The 21735-nt window shown below is 32.5% G+C and overlaps 1 protein-coding gene and 1 long non-coding RNA gene across 10 annotated transcripts; one reads left to right on the forward strand and one right to left on the reverse strand.

Moving 5' to 3' along the window:
* Positions 1 to 1659: 1659 nt before the first annotated feature.
* Positions 1660 to 7823, reverse strand: LOC114759514 (lipid phosphate phosphatase 2). 9 transcript variants are annotated; one of them, XM_028948700.1, is made up of 9 exons: positions 7678 to 7823; positions 5874 to 5976; positions 4195 to 4419; positions 4003 to 4090; positions 3785 to 3894; positions 3567 to 3657; positions 2939 to 3127; positions 2789 to 2848; positions 1660 to 2049 (listed from the first exon to the last, which is right to left on the reverse strand). In XM_028948700.1, exons 3-9 carry the CDS (start codon positions 4408 to 4410, stop codon positions 1829 to 1831), a joined length of 975 nt encoding a protein of 324 aa, XP_028804533.1. In that variant the 5' UTR covers positions 4411 to 4419; positions 5874 to 5976; positions 7678 to 7823; the 3' UTR covers positions 1660 to 1828. The 9 variants fall into 9 exon arrangements, with proteins under 9 accessions (XP_028804533.1, XP_028804531.1, XP_028804528.1 ...); XM_028948698.1 differs by having other exon boundaries at positions 5874 to 6186; XM_028948695.1 differs by lacking the exon at positions 7678 to 7823 and adding an exon at positions 7421 to 7651 and having other exon boundaries at positions 5874 to 5966.
* Positions 7824 to 8311: 488 nt separating this feature from the next.
* LOC114759506 (uncharacterized) lies at positions 8312 to 12101 on the forward strand. Its single transcript, XR_003741926.1, has 2 exons — positions 8312 to 8439; positions 11847 to 12101. It is a non-coding gene; the product is annotated as an uncharacterized LOC114759506 (long non-coding RNA).
* The last annotated feature ends 9634 nt before the right edge of the window (positions 12102 to 21735 follow it).

The raw sequence follows: 21735 nt of genomic DNA on the forward strand, positions 1-21735 counted from the left end.
TGTCTTTTTTAAAATATCCTTACTAATCAAGTACATTGACTAAAACTATAATTATTAGAAGGACTATCTTGAAAAAATTGAATAAATGTGAGAGACAAAATAGATTGAGATTTTATATTTAGGACTAACATAAAAGTCAAATGAGATCTTGTATTAAGAACGGAGGTGGTAATAATTAGAGTCTGTGTTACTTTTCTCTCACTCTTGTACCGTTACTCTCTCGTTCCAAAGCTTGTTTATTTCTCTTGGCCACACTCGTTCACTCTTGTCCCTTTATATTTACAAAAACCTTTTTATCATATTTCTAATTTTGTAAAATATATTTCATTCATTAAATTTCACTTCTTCCACTTAAACTAATTTGAGTTCGTTATATTATGTAAATTCATTTTTTATCATTTTTATTACTCCTTTAGTCCTTAATATATGACCTAATTGTTAAGTTGATCTTATTCCTAAATAAATATCCATAAGAGTAATTTAGAAAAAATTAATAAATGTAATAAATATGTCTTATATTTAGAACCAAGATCAACATTTTTCTAAATATAAGAGCTGTTGATATGAAGGGAGAATATTAAAAAAATAATTATAGTATTTTAGAAAAAAACATACTCCTCCGGTCCTTATTATAAGACCCATTTGACTTTTTATTTGGTCCTAATTATAAGACCCCAATCCATTTTGTCTCTTATATTTATGCATTTTTTCCAAGATAATCCTTCTAATAATGATAGTTTTAGCCAATATACTTAATTAGCAAGGATATTTTAGGAATGACAACACTTATTTATTATAAATAACCAACTTAACTTACTTCCTTAATCTCCTCAAATAAGTCAATTGAGTCTTATAATTAGGACCGGAGGAGTATCATATTTCTTATAATAAACTAACTTACCTAACTTTCTTAATTTAATCAAATTAGTTAAACATGTCTTATATTAAGGACCGGAGGAGTATTTAATAAAAAGCATACTCATTTTGGTAATTTTACCAACCAAACTTACTAATTTAAATTCATTGTATTATGTAAATTTATTTTTTTATCATTTTTAATTATCTAATAAAACTCATATCCATTTTTGATAATTTTACAAACTAAACTTACTTTTATTCAATCATAAACCAAACAATTTTTTATCCAATCTAACTTTTATAAACTAATTTTTATATAATCCAATCCAAACATAATTCACCTCACCCAATTTAACTTTTACCCAATCTAATTTTTTTAAAAATCAAATTGATAATAAACTATTTTTTCTATCACTAATCCAAACAAAGCTATTATCAGATGAGCATGTTCAAGTTTAATATTCTCTCAACATGATCCGCATTTGAGAGCCGATAATATTATCAAAGCAAAATGACAAGTAATGACCTTGAAACTTACTATGTCAATAGCTCTAAAAATTAACTTTTGTCTCGAAAACTTTTTGACAATCAATTACCTTTCGTGCTTTCTTATGATATCTTCCATATTTACAAAACTTAAGATACAGTCTGCTACATATTATAGAAATATTTTCATTCAAAAATAACAACTGCAAAACATTTTCATAACTTGGAAAAAGTCAAGTTTAATTGTATAATTTCTCACCAAAAAATTAATTTTTAATCGCAAGTCTCAGCTCCCTTGACTAATTTTAACACAGATGGAAAACAAAAAAGAGGTAATCAAGATGTTTTACTGCACCTACTGCCACAACTCATTCGTTCTCTACAAGATGTTGATCACAAAAAGGCAACAAATTTGGGAAGAAAATCCCATGTGAACTACAAAGAACATTGAGAAGCAGATCAAGTCAGAAATGATGCCCAACAACTATTTTCTCACATTCCCACATTCCATTTCATCCAATGTTGCATTATGATTATCCCTTTCAACAGAAAAACCCACACATCCAAGGCAGCTTTGACCCTCCTGGTTCTCCTCGTGAACTTCTGTAGGCTGTGCATGGCCAGAATTTTGATTTTGACCATTAGGAGGGTGAGTAGTAGCACGTGTTTCCTCCAACATCCTAAAGTAAGCATAAGGTCCCCAGCCTGCAGAAATCATATCCAGAGGATCAACCAGTTTCAGATTCGAGTCACCATACTGATTTGCTAACCACACAAAGTAGATTGTGATGGGCCAAATCATTTGACAAGTTCCATATCAATGTCATTCTCGTTTGGCTAGTCTTTCGAAAAATAATTGGATAATATGTGTAACTTTTGGATTTGAGCACGGCTGTTTTGTCCAGTGGAAAATTAATCTATTTCAATTGAGAAGCTCCAATTTCTCAGTTCTCTTTCATAACAGAGAAAAGATTCTCTTTCATATCTTGGCCAAACTCATAACAGCTAAAACAGGAATATAAGTAAAAAAGTTGAATTTCTTGTGTTCCATAGGAAGGAGAAACAGGTTCCCACTTCCCACATTGAATACACTCAAGCCATAACCTGAAGTGACTTCTTTTTTTGTCTTTTTTTGGGGGCTCTCTTCTTTCCTGAGCAGTAAATTTGAACTCAAAAATTTCGAAGATAGAGCATTTAAAGCAGTCATTTGTCCCTCAGATAACATAATAATAGCAAGAAATTCAAAATTGCCTTTGCCAGAAGTCTCTCACTCCCAAATCAAGCTACCTGGTTGCTTATAATTTATAAAACAGTATCTACACCTCAAACAAGAATTTAATTTCTGTCTAGTGCTTTTCCAGAGAGAACTACCAATGGATACAATCTGACAATCAACATAGGCATACGAACATAACCCAATTATATAATTTGCACTGAAGCATACCTTCATGGTGATAAGGAGGAGGAAAAAATTGCAAATAGCAAAACGTAGCTACTATAAGCCCTGAAAAGAGAATTCAAAACATAGTAAGCCATGTAATGCCCAAATGACAAACATATGACGCCCATTATCATTACTAAATCTAATACAAACCTATAAGACCTCCAGCAAACACATCCTGCCAATGGTGCCAGTAGTCATCAACCCGAGAAATGCCAACAAGTGATGCCATAAGCAAAGGGAGAAAAACAATGCAAAGCTTGGCAACATGGCCTGTGCGGTCAAATGCTTTTATTTTACCAGATAAGTAAAGAGATAAGAAACCCAGACCAGCAAAGGACCCTGCATATAATGAGGCAAGCAACTGATGAAGCAAAATTTTAGAAATTAAGCAACGCATTTACGAGTCAATCCGAAATTTCAGCATTTCCATAATACTAAATTCAAGGAAATTATCAGCATAGCAAAATGGATTTGAATCCCCTGCAGTGCCTTTTTTTTTAAAAAAAAAAAAAAATTTGTGCAGTGCTCAAGTGCGACCTATTAGGAAAAAGATAAACGTATTATATCTAAAACGAAATATATAGATGTGATAGAAGTGTCGCATTTACAACTAGACTTAAGCACTCCACAAGGCACTACAAGGGATATATATCCTGGCAAAACCAGTAATTTTGTTTCTATACAGAAGAGAAATAACATAAAAAAGTTATCAGCTTCGCAAAACCAGTAATTCTGTTCGACACAGAAGAGAAAAAATATAAAAAAGTCAACCACATACATGACGTATGGCCACTTGGGAAACTCTTGTGTCCTTCCTTTATGACATTCTTGTCACCATGACATATGACGTTTCCCAATTTGTCATAAACCTAAAAAGAATCAATTAATCCTTAGATATTACAGCTATCACCAGTCAACAAATTGGTTATATCATTATCTAAAATCAATTCTGCAACAATGATCTCTCGCACAAACAACAATTAAGGAAAAGCCTACATCCTTTCCATCTGGAAAACAACGCCAGAAGAAGTCTGGTCGGGGCCGACCTACAGCATCTTTTATTGCATCAGTGATTACTGCTGTTACTAAAACAGAGAACAAGAGGCCTGCATCACAAAACAACATAGCGACACCCACTGTAACTGTTTCCTTTCAGCCATTTCCATTATATGCTCTGCGACATGAATAAATGAGGATTTTGCACAAATTATTACCTAACATGGCATGGTGAAGATCATAGACATCTCTCCTTCGAATATAGACAAAAAGAAAAATCAACATAGGCAATAAAACTGCATACATCTACCCATAAAAGAAAACACAGAGCTTTCTTAGTATAATACTTGGGGGCCAAAAAACAGAAAGAATCATGTTTTCACAAGTACAATCCAAAGCAGTAAACTTACAGGAACAGCCCAAACAGGAACAGTATTACTCTTCAAGGGATATTTGAGATCAGTCATCATATCCTTCCCAACAAATCGATAGAAAGGATGGATAATATATAGAATGATCTCAAGTATCACAAGGAGCAGGAGTATAAGCCAATCATGCCTGTGTGTTCTTGCAACCGTATACCCATGAGACATCACAGTATGTGAACCAAGTTGAATTTCCCTCATCCTGAATTCCTACAGAACACAACAAAACACAACAAAATCGAGAATGATTATAAAAGAGTGTTCAATGTTTATTGTAATCATCAATAAATGCTCATGATATCCATATGTCAAATTAATTTCCAACCAAATTGAAAGGGAGAACCCCTATAAAGATCTTTATTGTTTAACTGTGTTGTTTATCTTTGTATGATGTCAGAAAGTAGTAAAGATGACATATCAGAATCTTCTTAATAAACATAAAAGTCCATCAGGAAAGTAACATTCAAGAAAGCAGCACAATAGAGTCAGAGAATGCTTTCTGTTGTGAAAATATAGGTAATTTACTCTCCCCTCCCAAAGAGATGCTTAAATTACACTTCCGTCCTCTTTATCATTAAAATAAGCACAAACCTTTCTTAAAACTAGTAAATGATCAAATACACACAGGGAAACTATTGATTTCTTCCATAAAAATATTTTATTAAAATGCATATTTTTTAAACTTTTATTTTAATGTTATTTCCTGTGCATTGAAAATTTTCAATTTTATTATATATTTTAAAAGGTAAGTATTATATATTGGTTAAATTCATATTTGACACTTGTTATGTTATATAAGAAAACTATATTTTGGCTAAAATAGATATAATGTAACTTATCTTTCAATGCAAGGAAGCCAGACTAGCACATCTTTCAATCTCAAGGGAGAGGAGGGTAATTTTTCAAAACAGAGTAAGGAATTGTAAAATTTGAGCATCTTTCAATAGAATGTATTTTACTCTAAAAGCAATAGGCAGCTCAAAATTTTCTAGCACTATATTTTTGTAAAAATTAGCAACATCTCGGTTCCTGACAGAATAGCTACTCATACACCAATGATCCAGGCATTTCCAGCCCTTTTAACCAGCTCAAAGCAACTAGCCCATATTAGAGGCTAGTAAATCCCACATATACTGATATTGTGGACATAAAACTAATAAATGATAAATTTGATCAGGGAAGTGTCAAACAAGTAGAAAGAAGGTGTGTATGCTGTTCATAACCACGTAAAAAGCTTCAGTACGAGATGCATTAGCCAATTATACACAAATTTCCTTTTTTTTTTTTTTTTTTAATAATTATCATATGCAGATCTTGAACATATAGGCCATTTTAATTTCTTTTTGAGAGAAGCGGTGATGACCCAGGACCGATTCATCAATAGTATGTGGTAACAAAAGCAACTAATGGAAGGAAAACTTCTAGTGCCTTTCTCCTAACTCATTATAGTATGCTGGATTTATTAATTTATCACCTCCGGTAATGGTTTGCATTGGTATAATGCTACTTTTAACCAAAACTTGAAGACACTGAAGAATAACAGGATAAATACAAGCTATGTTAGATGCATCTAGCTGTCATGATATATAAACTTTTACTAATGGCTACAAAACAAGAACGCACTTCTTTTTTATTCAAAGGAAAATCTTAGTTGATTTATATACCTCTCCAGTCTCTTTGCCTATCAATGAAATATTAGTGGATGAAAAGTGATCACCCCTCACAGAAGAGATTCCCAGCCTCCTGCTTGATAAATCCTAGATAACCCTGACGAAAGCAATTCAGCGACAAAATATAATAAATAGGCTCCAATTTGCTTTTCTTCCCAAATGTCTTAGTCTTTATCTGATCTTAAAGACAAATGAAATGAACCAAGGAAAATTAAGCAAAGCTGTAATTAATCCAAATTAGATGCCCTGTGGGGACCATCTCATCTATTCCTGCATCGAATACAGCCATCCTAAACATTCCTGGTTCCTGAATTTCAAAACCCAAGCATGAAAGCCAACACTTTATAGTTCTACATGTAAGTCAGCAAGAACTATATGAGGAGCATAATGGGAAAGATTCTAAAGAAAAAAGGGCCAAAAAGCGAATCATGATCTCATGAAAGAGGTGGAGAAGCTAAAACAATTACCAACCACATCTAAGAATACAAACGTACATTCAATATCCAGTAAACAATTGCTTTAGTTCAACCAAACAACAAGATGCTATAACTGGACCAGCAGATCACCGCTGTATAAGCTTAACTTATGCAAAAATCATAGCACAAAAATTAAAGCAGAAATCCGATTAACCATTTATTTGTCTACTTTAATGAACTTAGACGGCCAAATAGCAGATATTGTCAACAATGGAAATTTTAAAACAATTGGGGGGAGGGTGTGTTGAGTGATCATAAGGAAGGTTTTTAACCACTTTGCAAGTCCAACTCGAGAATTTGTTGCATGGTATCAATCTTGAGTTGAACACCCAATAGAGACCAAACGGGAAACACTATCCTAAAAGAAGGGCAATGGCAAATATGTTTCTTTAAATCTTGCTGAAATTATACTTGGTCCTTCATTCTATTACCAATTTCATCAAGCTGAAAGAAGAGTACTTCATTTGAAAATCTAATCAGATGATAAAAGTACAGGAATAAATCGAAGTCCCTACTTCACTCTGAATTGAAGTGACTAGCAGTAAAACATAAACAACATTGGCACACATTACTTAGCCTAAGAATCATGAGGCAAAAATTAGAGCTTTGACTGTCTTAAAACCATATGCACAGCACGAAAAGCTCATATCACAGTCTGAAACCAGTGTCCCAGCAAGATGCATAAGATCAACATTCAAATCCAAGATATTCATTTCTGAGATGATCAAAAGCATATTGGAAATTATTCATCCGCTTTCAGCAGTACTACTAGTCGATTGAATTTTTACTCCCAAATTTGCACACGGAAAAATTGTTTTGAACTCTCAAAGTATAGATTTAACAATCATTCATTACCCTTGTACCTGTAATTCAAGTTATCAAGAGTTGAGGACCACAACCCAACAATAATCAAAAAGAGTCTTTCAATTTTTACAGCAGTCGCCTGCCGCAAGAATTTGAATATTGTACAACAGAAATGCCAAGTCCCTTAAAGGTAGTAAAAAGTAACTAGAACAATCAACAATCAAGAAAAATTCCCAACAGCAGTATTCATAGCCCACTAACCTGAAAGAGACTCCTAATGTTTCGAAAACAAGAGGGAAATCTTGAATTCCCCCAAGCCATAGTGTGGACTAACGAAAATCAATCAACAGAGAAAAAGAATAGAACTCCGTAAGCTCATAATCGGGTCCAAAATACGAACTCGAGAATAAGTAAAAACTGAACCCGAAAGTTCACAAATGCAGCAGTAAGAGGTCAAGCCAAAAAGGACCAAGAAGGAAAAGCAAAAACATGAGGTTGAGAGAGCGAAGCTTCATTACCTGAGGCCAAGATTTTTTGTAAAGAATTATCTGAAACTGCGAAGGAGAATCAAAATTCGGTGGGTCGCAGTCGGTCACATCAAGCAGATTCTAGCGTTTGTTGATTTAACGAAATGAAGTCATGTTTAAATCCACCAAGCTGTCATTTCCGAAGTGTTCAACTGCGGAAGCTTCGGTTTGTCATTAGAAAAACTTTCGAGGGGAAAAAAAAAATCAAAATTCAAAAGAGGGAAAAGAGAAAAAAAACGAAAAGGAAAAAGAAAACAAGACTTTGGCTTTCGGAAAATAAGGACAGAGACTTTCGCTAATTAAAAACAAAAGAAAAATTTTAGGACTAGGTTGTGAATTTATTCATGAAGTTTTCATTTGAAAAAATGACATAAAAATGACACTTTAACATGAAAATTTCAAAATCGACACTTAAATAAGACAAATCTCATTTTCATCATTGCAGACCAAATAAGGATTTCAAAATTAACTAAAATGACCAAACTGCCCTGAGTAATTTTTTAAACAAAAGGAGAAGAAAGAGGAGGGCTTCTTGGTTCTAGGTTGAAGGTGTCAAAGAACAGAAAAAAGAAGAGAAGAGAGCAAGTTGAACACAATATCCTTACTGCAAGTTGTCGCCATCGTCATTTGTGTTGCAGTGGTCGCCATCGAAGAAGAGAAAGAAAAAGAAGGAATCTACCATTTGTGCTGCAATTGTAGCCATCAAAGAAGAGAAAGGAAAAAGGAGATAAGGGTTATATTGTTGAGACAAAGGTAAGTTTGTTTGAGATTCATTTTCTTTGTTTGTTGATGGGTATTGGAGGCTTAGATAGTATGCTAGCTGTTGATCTTGAGAATCGATCGAAGGAAAAAAATTTGTGTTGATTATATACTAGCTGTTCACTGAAGGATTGGTTTTGCTTCGTATTCGAAAGAATCTGCTCAAATCAATTGTAGGAGAATGTGCTCAAATAAAGGCTTCTAAGTTGAGCATGGTCTATTGTTGGAAATTTATCATGATTAAATTTTGAAAATGAAAAATGTAAGTTTGTTGTAGCTGTGAATATGGATAGTATCATTAAATGTGAGATAGTGAACATTTTTATTTTGATGCACTGATATTGTAATTTACTTTATATATTAAACTCAAGCCATACAAATTAATTAAACTAGAGAACTATTCATATCTCTTTCTTCAAGTAGATAGCCTCCTAATTTTCTTTCATGTGTTGATCTTTTAAAGTGAATTGTCAATAAACTTTAGGACTTCATATCTAAGTTTCTTTTGGCCAAGTTTCATGTATTCTATTTTGGAATAAATTTTTGCTTGGAGATTAATTGTTTTGTGATGTCATTTTTATTAATGTGTATTGTGAAAGAAAAATGGTGTTGGAGGGCAAGATATCAAATTCAAGAGGGCCAAATAATGGATATGTCTTATTTAGAGAGGAATTTGCAAATGGAGAAAGTTCAAGGGTGTAATAGATAGAACTAATAAGGCAAAGGAGGTATGGGCAAGGTTATCTATTGAGGAGAGAAAAACATAAAGTGAAAGGACTAAGGAATTGAGGCCCAAGAAGAAGAAAAGTAAGAGAAAAGGGTCCATGTTGACCCATTTCTTGGTTCATCAATTCATGTTATTAGTGGAATTTGTTAAAAATGATAAAAATTTAAGAGAAAGGATAGAGATTATACGATTATCTAAGTTGTTGAATGTAGATTGTAAGAGATGTAGCATCCTCAATTTATTTATTTTTGAGATTAAGTGTAAATTATGGTTTAGGATATATAACTAAAGAGTAAAATGATTTAAAAAAACATATAAAAAAAAGATAGTAATAATAATAATTGTTATTATTAAAAAAATGTGTGAAGAAGAAATGCTTTTACAAGATAAATGTATTTTTTTTAGATATATGTGTGTAAAAGAAATTAAATTAAAAATTATCACTGTTAATAATATTTTATTTGGAGTAAAGAGAGAGATTATTATATTATTGTTATAATGACAAGTGGGGCAAAACCCTAATTGTAAATCTCTCACCTATAAATTCTCTTTTTCCCTACCCAATCCTTGCTCCTGGTCGCCACTTTGTTTCCACACTCTCTTGCAGGTGTCTCTCTCATTTCCTCTCCTTTTTCTTGCTCAGTCACGTTCTTTTCCTCAATCATATCAAACTTTTACTGTTCATCTATCCTTCTTATATGGCTTCTTGTGCATGTCTTGTCATTTCTTCTTTTTCCTCGTAAAATTTGCCATTAGGACTAGATTTATAGTTCCTGTTTTCCTGACCCCACTTTGTCCCTCTTTTCCTGTGTGTTTGTATATTTTATTCACTTGTGATTTTTTCATCATCTTTATGATTGTAAGTTACTCTTGATAACCCATATATATAATTTTATCTTCTTCAACAACTAGCCTATTTCCATCAATTCACTACCACACTCATACGTTGTCCTTTCTAGGGTGCATATATAAATATATTATTTGGTTTTTTTAAAAATCCTTATTCACCTCATTTTGCTTTCCCATCTGCGGGTGTTTTTGTTTAATTTATCTTTGCTCAACTCAAGTTTCTTCCTCTGGTCATGATTGAGTATATGGGTGTGTGTGTGTATTTATATATATTACAAATAATAATGATCCCCCAATCATTTCTCTTCATAAAAAGCTATTGATCCTACCGTTGCAAATTTATGTCCCTTCTATCTCAATTTGTACTTTATTTTATTTATTTTTGGTTTGCTTTATCCGATGCAACCAGAGCTCATGAGAAAGAAAAGGGATGAAAATGCAGTAATGTCTTTTTGTCCTATATATATAAGATATACATTACAATAGCTATAAAGCCTACATGTACTTTCCGATGACTCTTGTTTCAAAAGTATTTTTCTACTACCTTGATAAATGCCTTTTATTATCAACAAGATATAAATACTAAGATGTATTGTGACTTTATAATTTAAATCTTGATGCTATAAAAGAATATTACAATTTTATTCTGAGCCAGCATTAAATTAATAATATATAAATATAATAGCTGGGTTTTAGAGCGTAGTTTTAAGATCTTAAGTAGCTTTAAGATGGTTTTAGAGTAACTCTAGGATAGTTTTGAGTTGGATATTAATAGATACTTGCAATTATGATTTTATACTCTCATTGAGAGCTTTAGAGTATCATTGTGTGATTACCTATAAGTTAAGGAGTAGCAGGTAACTCTGAAATTTCTTCGATATACATATTAATCGTTTATGGAAATTATTGTTATGGAATATCGAGAAAATTAATTATTTTAGCATGAAAAATGTGTGTGCATGTGTGTGTGTGTATGGTTATATAGGATAGATATTAAGTTTCCCAAATAAAGAGTTTATTTATACTTAGATACACCTTTACATGATAGATACTGAGTTTGTAATTAATTGTTTTTAGTGTGAAATGTTATTAAATAATATCTGTAATAATTAAATATTTTGATAGCTATGATAAATGAAATATAAAGAATTGTGATGTTGATGATTTGTATCAGATTTTGGTTCTTTTTCTGTTGTGGAACAATAGTATATTGGTTGAAATATTCTGTTTTACCTTTATCTGTTATGGCATATGCATTCTACGATGGGCCGAGGTCAGAAGGAGATTTGCATGTTGTTTAATTACTATGTAATACACCATCACTCGGTGCACAGTATATGACACTTGTCAAGGGCCATTCGTCCATGTTTTCCTTTGGTTGGGATTGTATTAGAGTTGTGAGACATGTGACACCTTCTTAGCTTTGTTCTTTTAAGGAGGGGAGCCATAGTCTAGACTTAAGCTCTATACCTTTGGCTGGGTATATCTCAAGTACTGGTAAGCTTGGGACAATCTAGTTAAATGGATTAATTCTGATTAGACTATATATTAGCCTATGGTTCTAGTTAGTGGAATAAGGATGAATGGTGATATAAGAGAGGTTGCATAATGCATATATTGTTGTGAAATGGCTATTGTAAATGACTATCTACTAGATATTTATTGGTTTAATGATAGAGTGTTGGCATAATTTAAACATTTGAGGTATAGAAATACAAATTTGTTTATATTTAGTTTTGATAATATACATGTGTTTGTATGTATATGTTAGGAATTTCAGTTGTTATTTAGACGTTAGATCTCATCCCTTCTATTAACATTCCAGGTGATGGATCTAGTAGAAAGTAAGGGAAGGCACCAAATAAATGAGTCGTGAAGGCTCTTTTGTGCTCTTTGAGCATAGATATGTTATTTTGAATTATCATGATCCTAAGACTTTCATTTTATTTTGCTAAGATACATTAAGGATTTATTTTGAAACTATGAAATGCTTTGTTGTTTGGAGATACCCATACTCTTTCCAGTTGGTTTGGACTCCAAAAACACTTATGGGCTATTTATAAAATACTTTTGTTAATTATGTGATTATCTGTTTGAGGTTTTACAAGAGACTCCCACGTGATTTAATTGTGCTTTTCATTTGATCATACGATCCAGAAAGACGTCAATTTAGAGTTAGGGGGAAGACAAAAGAAATTAAAGCAAACGATATAAAAAAATTACTTGGTATACCCCATACTGGGGAAGAGGTTAGCGGAGATGTTAATGAAAATGATGAGACATATAAAAAGTTGAGGAGAACGTATGGTAAATTGTATATAGGAAGATATTAGTTGACATAAAATGTAAGAAGAATAATGAGTAATTTGAATTATTATTTATATTGTACACACTTGGGACTTTTCTGGCCCTCACTTCAAGTGCAAAAGTTTGCGACAAGTTATTGAAGGTGGTATGTTCAACTATAAATAGATTTGAACAGTATGATTGGGTGACATACATCATGAATGACCTTTACAAGGAAATAAAAGATTATGTAAATTTGTTTAGGAAGGGGAAGGATGACAGTTACACCGTGGGTAGATGCCTGTACTTCTTGCTTGTATGTCTTTTAGTTATACATGTTGTTAAAGACTCCTCTAGTCCTATTTATAGGGCAGAGATTGTGTGTAAATTTTGGTCCTATATATAGGGCACATGATGTAATTTTTGATATAGATGTACAAAATTGCCTTTATTAAATTTCTAGCACTTATTCCTTTGCACGTACTTTTTCTTCATTCCTCTCTCCAATACCAAATATCCTTCAATTTTATCATCTTCCCATGCCATTATTGCCACCTTTTTCACTAGCTTTTTCTCTCTCTTTATTCACCTTTTCCACTGCCTTTGGCTCTCTTTTTATTCACTTCTTCTGCTTCTTTTCTTTCGATGCCATTAGTTCTGACTCTTAAAAAAAAATTTAGGCATCTAATTCCTTTGACATCATCATATGGACAAAGATTATGAATTTTTTAATGGAGGTGGAGTATCTAACTTGGTTGTGGAGGATTCAGTGGAATGTGATGAGCTATCTCTATCTCCAAACCATAACCATCAATTATGCCACAAACATGGCATGAATAAAGGTAAGAATTTGAACAAAGAGGATGAAATGTTTGCATTGATTGTGGAGGATTCTCTCAAACGCAAAGAGCAGCATCTTGCATTAGACCTTAACCAGCCACCTGAGGAGGATGAGGTAAACTCACCAATGATAGGCAAGGCTAAAGCTTGAGAAAGCACATATTCGACAACAAAGGACTGTAACAAATTTGATCTTAATAGATTCCCAAATGATGAATATGAAGAGGATAATGAGAAAGAGACAGAGCATAAGCGATTTATAAGATCAACGCTGAAAATTATCTTCCCTAGTTACTTTTGAATGTATCCGTTCGAGATGGAGAAAGATATGGGTTATTGGCTCTATTGATGTTGATTTTTGTCTTTGTTCATATGGGGTTTTTTGATGTCTATTTGGTACTTTCATTTGGCTAGTAAGTCTTGTGCACTTTTTATATTCATGAAAAATGTGTTTTGATGCAATATGAAAATGAAGAAGTGAATGAAAGATTGGTTTTACTATTACTGATGTTATTTTTTAATTTTTTTCCCATGAAAACTGACTTCATAAATGTCCAATATGAGTATAAGTTTGCTAGCATATTCAAATAACAAACACTACAACCACAAGTAGTTTGGATAACATTAATTAAAAAAAAAAAAGAAACTAAGATACAAACAAAACAGTAATGGGAAAAAGAAATTCTTCCCCTTATGATCATTCAACTTCTCGTAATTGCTCCAAGACCTCTTGCAATATTGATAGGTTACACTTAAATTGACTTGAGATTCTACCCTGTCTTTCAGCATGTCTTTGTTACAATAAAGGTCTTTAAACTTATTTGAACCTTTATGCTTCATTATTTCTATCATCCGTGCTTGTAGTAAAAGGAAAATTTTGTTTGATTTACATGATAAGAAGCTATCATAAGCTCGTTTCGCAGTTGTAATAAGGTTATCTATGGTCTTCGGCTCTTTGTGCTATAATGATTGAATTGCATTGAAAAACCCCAAGATCTAGCATATTTAAATTAGGAGAATTAAGGGGTTGACACATTGAACAAATGTCAAACCCACCTTCACATGCAACCTAACAAAACTCTTTGTCATTTTCATCTATATGACATAGGGCATTGTCTTGTTGTGTGATAACTGTTTTCCCTGTGACATCTCTTGGCCATTTTGATTTGAATGCAGGTAAGCACTCTATAAAGAAGGAATTCTCTACACATTTTTATTTATAGAAGAAATAAGCTTTGTTTCTAAAATGCCTGCATCTTTATTAACACTTCTTCTCTTTGCTACCTCTTTTCTAACAAATGGAAATATACCAATTTTCTCAAAGAAAGCTTCATTACATCCATCATCAAATCTAGGTCTGGCCAAAGCAACCAAGAACATGACCTTAACAATGAAGTTTTTGCTTTTACATATATGATGTGGCCCCTCCTCCCCAGCTGTCAAGTAATAATTGACCTCCTTTTTAGTCATGTAGAACCATTTTTAATCAATATGGATAATGTTGTGCATAGATTTGAAGGGTAGATCATGTTGAATGGTATTTTCTTCAAGCGTAGATAAGCAAAACTACAATCAAGTAATCATGTTTTCCTCTTTCAAAAATGGCTTGATTATATTGGATTTATGTTGGATAACCCCGTCCTTTTGATATCTAATAAGTGACGTCTTATTAATCCCCAATGCAAATGATAGCAACCTTAGAGTGATTCAATGTCGAACAAGAATTCTACAACATCATTCAAGGTCTATTAGTATTCTCTTCTTTCCGCAATTGGTAGTCTTCCTATGACAAGTTTCTCCTGTATCTCTAACTTGAAACCAAATTTGCTAAATCACTCTTAAAGGCACGGAGTAAAATAAAGCAAGTTTCTTTGTCATACCTTCTATTAGCTTCCCAGCAACAAATGAGTTCAACAAAATATTAGCTATGGTTTTACGATCTTCATTTGATAAAAATCTTCTTTTCTTATAAAGGGTTGATCAATTGCATCCTCACTTATTATTTCTCTTATTTGTGAAAAATTTAGCACGATATAAAAAGAGCAAATATAACTTCAAATTGTATAAAAGCAATTTTTCATTCAGTTTCAAAACAAAAGATAGAAATAAACTCAAGAGGAATTGATTATTACATAAGAGAAATAAGGCAAAACAAGTTCTATGAAGTAGAATAAGTTGACATTCAAGGGACACGTGTTTTGCTAGTAATTGCATAAAGACACGTGTCATCCTCATCAATAAAAAAGTTATAGGGGATAATGACCATAGGTATCAAATTAATATATCTTCATGATGCTTCAATGTTTATCTTTTGACTTTGCATATAAACCAATGTCGGGATAGATATAAATAGGTATAAATTGAAATTGAAATATAGAGCAGGGTTTCAATTTTTGTAAATAGTGATAGCATAAAAGGAGTCTTATCTGTTAATCTTTCTATATCATCATCTCGTTCATGTTCATGAAAGGGGCTCTTTGAGTCTATCATTGTATTTTGATGGCCATGAATTACTGAATCTACATCTCCTTACTTTCTATATGTGTGATTGTGTTAGGTTGATCTTGAAACTCCATATGTATCTCTCTATATGAGCCTGTGTTATTGTTCTCCTCGACAATTATATCTGCAAATGCATCATCCAGGATAAGTTGAGCATTTAAATCTGACAAAGGCTTGAAGTTCAAGTCTATAGCTGTAGTACTATGATCAATAGCATGAAGCAAAACTACTTCTCTATTTAGGTCGAAAGAATAGTGATGACCTCTCATGTCCTCTTCTATGGCGTGATAACCACGAATACTTAATGAATATTTTCTTTTTTAGTTGATTAATGTTACTTTTATAGTTTGTTTTTTAGATGGTAGGCATAAAATTATTTGAAACTGTAAAGGCGCCATTTTTAAAAAGATTTTTCAGACTTACTATTCCATATTCACATTCATAAGCAGAGTACAAAATTTTACCTCACATAGAACCACCGATCGGTGCATAGCATCGTCTTAAAACATGATTGGTTCACTATCTTTAAAAATGAGAACTTACTCATTGTCTATTTATGAATATCACCATAATTATTAAGTTATTAAACTAAATCAAGATTAAAACTTCTCATGCCTGTCATTGCCTTATCAAACTTAGAGTCAACCCTTGTATATGTAATGTCATCAAGCAACTTCAGCCCAACTTCCTTAGAAATACCACTAGTTCTTCTTCAACCTTTGTATAACTTATTTATTTCTGTGTTGAAATTTTCTTTTACGTGCCTATAATAATATGCATGTCTGTCACCTCCAATATTGCTCCAACAACTCCTATTATTTTATTGTAACGATTTGACACAATAGTTAATTGGATTACACCCATTATCTATTTGATCATGTTTAAGAACCATGCACACTCCTCATACATCTCTCTTTTCACAATAGCATATGCACATGGTAATAATTCACTGTCCACATCATATGTTAAAGCTAATAGTAGTGTTCTCCTATATGTTCAACTTAAATGTGTTCCATCTATATACAATATATGTCTTGTCCCAGATAAGAAACCCTCTGTACAACAACCATATGTGATGAAAACAAGCTCAAATATGTGGTTCACAGTAACTTCCCATTCAGCTACCGTCTTCTCATCAGTTTTCTTCAATCGTTGACATATTTACAGTATCAACATGTATGATTACTCAGACCTCCCTTGTATTTCCTCCAATGCTTTTTCTTTAGTCCTATATACTTGATTATATATCAACTTCACACCATAATCTCTTGCCATGATCCTCCATGGGTACTTATCTATGTGATTCCTTACCTCCTCAATTATAATTGATGATATCAAAAAAGCTCTTCCACCATGTGTAACTTCCATAATCTCTAGGGTATTATGCACAAGTTCATTTCTAAATTAAGTTACATGTAGGAAAGGACTTCTCCTGCCAACTATTCTTGCTATTATCAGGAAATGACAACATTCAACCTTGCATTGCACAGACGCAACCTTGCATTGCACAGACGCATGTCTTTAGCATTTTTGACATATTTGTACTCAAATTTTTTTGGTAATACTAAACTTGTACAATGTCTCTTTAAAAGATATAGCATTTGCAAACATTTACTTCTTTCCTAACAACAATTCTTTTCACTTCATAGCATTCATCTTGGGCATGGATGTTGGTACAATCTTTACTCTACTTAATAGCCTTACATAAGATACCCTATTGCCTTTTCTTATACAGTCACCCCAATTTTTGTCCTGAGCAGTACTATCTGCATTATTCTAGCCACTTGAAAAAAAACACCTTTGTTGTGACAGTCCCAAGAACTTGTCAATGCTGCATGTATAATTACAAGTTTTGTTAAGAAATTAACAACAATAATATAATAAATAACAACTTCAATAACCATAAAAAATCATGACTCACATTTGTGGATCATCCATTACTTCTGGTGTGTTCTTCTTTGATGCTATATACACATGTGCATTGTTATCATTGTACTGAAAAAGATTATCAACTTCACTATTATCAATTAAATCTACTAATATCTTATCATCAAAGGTCATTGTATATTTCATGTCACAACTATTAACGTCTATATCAAACCATTCTAATATCATTGACCTCAAGTCTTCAAGTCTTATCTCCTCTTTCATCGTTTTAACTCTCACATTCCCACCATTGTATTTCACTTCTCAAAAAAGTTTCCACCAATATGAAAATAAAAGCAATTGTCTTTGAAATGTTGACCTAATACTACATGTCATTTTGCATTATACTCTGCAATAAAGAAGAAAAAAATTCCATCACAATGTCAGTTCTCTAACAAAGATATTTTATCAACTCAACAATGTCACTTCCTACGTTAACAACTTCAATATAGCATTTCATAGCTCCATATCTCTATTAACAACACACTTCACAATATCATTACTGTTGATATTCATCCTTCCCATTTACATAACCATTACCAAGCTTCTGTAAATTTCCCCGAACTACAATCTACTATCCCCACAAACAGATCATTCTGAACCCCATTTGATGCTAACCCTATCCCACACTAACCAAGTCATAAATTGCAATATGTAACCATTCTCACAAGTTAAAAATAGAAGTCAATACCCCAATATGAAGAATCTCGACTTATGTATTGCTGCACCTTCATCTCTTTCTCAAGCTAAAAAAACTAACTTGCCTAGAACCTTAAAATATCCTTTCTTTAACCCCTCATAGTATGCATTTGGAAGCGTTACGGTTCAAGCGATTCATAAACCAAGCCCGTAGATTGAAAATTTGCAATTAGTTCTCAGGGTACTGTTCACTGGTTAAATTCCATATTTTTAGTCTAACTTTGAAAAATCATAATTAATTCTATAAAAATTGTATTGAGGTGCTCCAAAATTCTACTCAAATCTCTTTTAATTCTCTACAGGAGAAAAATATCAACCTAGACTTATCTCTAGCCAATTCGTACAATTTAATCCATGAAAATCATTGTTCATTTGGTAAATTCTAGAACTTCTAGTTTTCTTGGCTCAAATTTGGAAATTCGTATATCTTAGTGTACACATCCAATTGAGGTAATCTACCTATCATTTTAAAGCTTGGGATGTGTATAATACATCTGCCAAGTTTTATGGCTTAACTCATACATTTGATAAGACTTACGTTTTATGCATTAGACAATTCTTGCTTTAATTCTTTTTATTATTTTGGCAAGCATAACTTGGCCTTATCTTTTCCTATTCATTCTCATACATATCCATTCATGCCATAATTATTCTAAACAAATACATTGTATCATTGGCATTCATATACATAATTTACATAACAGGAGAATTATACATAAATCCTTAACCAATCATTAACATCAATAATTCTCCACTTTCTTCTCTTTCCTTCTCATGCTCTCCTTCATGAAATCATTGTAAATCATTGATTGACCTAAATAGTTAGTTAGGAAGGGGTAAGATTTAGGAGAATCTCAGTAGCAAACAATAACCACCCAAACATACATGGCAAGCTTGACATTTATAACATACTTGCAACTTAACATCTTTTTAACATAATGACATGTTTGGAAATCATCATGCATTTATTATAAAACACATAGGCCTATGGCATATTTCAAACACATTCACAATCACAACACATGAGTTCATAAAATCATATAACATAGAAACATGTCATACATGTAAGCAAATACCAAGCACTAAGAGTAAGGTCAAATTTGCTACCTTGTGTCTTTAAACTTTCTCTCTACTTCCTCTTGCTCCCTTTGCTACCAACCAATAAGGTTTCTTGATTAACCTTTTCCATTCATCTTCTCCAATGTCCCATGACCCTAAATGCATCAACACATCATTTCCATTCATTCATTAGAGCCATGGTAATCAACAACATCAACACTTTGTTTTCTCTAAACTATATTAACTTCTAACTTTTGAGCTTGATTTACAATCTTTCTAAAATTAATTCCACATACTATTTTCACACAATTTTGCATGTAGAATCCATTTTTAGACTCAAAATAATTAAAATCAAACTCCTTCTCTATAAACCGGCCTTGACCAAATAGTATGCCTTTAGGTCTAAAATTTTCATTTTCAATTCTAATGCTTCCAAACTTGTTTTTTTAACCCTTATCCCTCATAATTTTTCATTTTAAATACATTGAAAGTATTAAAATAATCAAAATCACATCCTAGACACAAGAACCAGGTCTGGCCGAATTGCTGCTCAAGTTGCACAATCATGAAATTCAACCAATTTCAACATAAAACTACTTGATTCTTGTTCCTCTCAAGCTTTTAAATATTATTCTAGTGTCAATTTCATAATCCAGCTCCCAAAAATCATTAAAATCCATAATCAAGCTCAATAATAACAAAAGTAGTGAAACTACATCAAAAACCATAAACATACCTTGTTTTAGAGCTTGATCTTGTCTGGGATCACTTGGCCTTTCTCTCTCTAGAATTTATTTTGTAAGAGCTTTCTCATGGTTTCCATGAGTTTAGGACGAAATGAGGGGTGGCCGTTAATCTTAAAAATATGTGGCTTAATCTTAACCGTCCATTTTTCTTTTCATCTTGTGATGACAAGTGTCCTATGACATCATGCTCACATCACCAAGCCACATGTCTTCAATCCAACCGTACATGTGTCCTTTTACTAGAAATTTCCAACATTATCTATGAATTTTGAATTTTATTTAATTAATTTCTTTGAGTGGGCAGCAAGTCACGAAATTATGCTCTCTTCCAGGCCTAATGTGGGTCCCACACATAGTCAAGGATGGCCTAAAAAGTTGGCCTACAAACCAAATCACAATCACAAACCATTCCAACTCCTTTTTATTACTATTCACTTGCAACATTCTGTAATTTTTCTAGGCCTCCAAAATTCATTTGTCTCCATGATAAATCCATTTTCATATGAAAATTTTCAGAATTTTTCTCTACCTCTAGATATTTATTTTGAATTTTTTTCCCAATTAAGCCTTTATCAATAAAACTGTGGGAAACAAATTCCCCAAAAATTAATTCTTGTACTTCCAAGGTCTGAAACCAATTTTATAAATTCATTTCCACATTTAGATAATCTATCCACACTTTTCTATAAATTTATTGAGACATTTAGCTATTTTAAATAATTATTTTCCTCTAATTTTTTCACTATTTTTCCGAAAACCTTCATTTTTAGAAAGTTCTGTAATAAGTTATTTTATAGTATTTTCACGTTTTGGGCCTTATTTGAGGTTTCAAAACTTCTAATTTATACCTTACCATTTTTTTGAGAATTTTCTAAAATTTTTGGATATAATTTCTATTTTTACCCTTATCAGCCTGAAACTTTATAAAATTATAATTTTGCCCCTAGTTTAGCTTAACCTGAAATTCATCTCATTAGAACCTCCAACATAACCTTTGACCTTTTTCTCATTCTTGGACCTCGAGACTTCATCCAAGTCTCTAACTTCCTCTTTTCTCAGTCCCAAAAAATTTTTCCTTTGCGATTCAGTCCTTAGAAATCCCTTTGTCCTTCTAGAAAATCTCTGGGACCTCTGCCAAAAAAGGTCCAATAGCTTGCCCATTTGAGGTTAATTTCAGTACTTCTAGGTCCAAAATTTGAGATGTGACAAACCTAAATCCTATCTAACACTAACCAACCCATATGTTCAAATTTCTAATCATTCTCACACCTAAAAAAAGAAGAACTAACACCCTAGTATGAACAACGTACAACTTACATAATGCCACACCTCACCTTCTCTGAACCTTCAACTTACCCAGAACCCAAAGCTATCAAAATGAAAAAGCAGAATACCACAGTGATGCTAGGAGGATCAAAAGAGTTATATGATCTCAAAAGAATACTTTCACTTTCGAACCAACATGTTCTCCTCACCTTCCAACTAGCTTCCTACACATTCTGTCTCCTTTCCTTCCTCCCAAACTTCTTCTAATACTAGTGAATGTGAGTCCCACATTTTGTAATTCATAAAGGACCGTTTGGTCATTCTAGCTAATTTTGAAATTTCTATTTGGTCTGAAGTATTGAAAATGGGATTTGCCTTATTCAAGTGTCT

The sequence above is a fragment of the Neltuma alba genome, unplaced genomic scaffold (assembly GCF_004799145.2).
Source record: "Neltuma alba isolate B1F8T4 unplaced genomic scaffold, ASM479914v2 tig00010857_pilon, whole genome shotgun sequence".
NCBI classification, from domain to species: Eukaryota; Viridiplantae; Streptophyta; class Magnoliopsida; order Fabales; family Fabaceae; genus Neltuma; species Neltuma alba.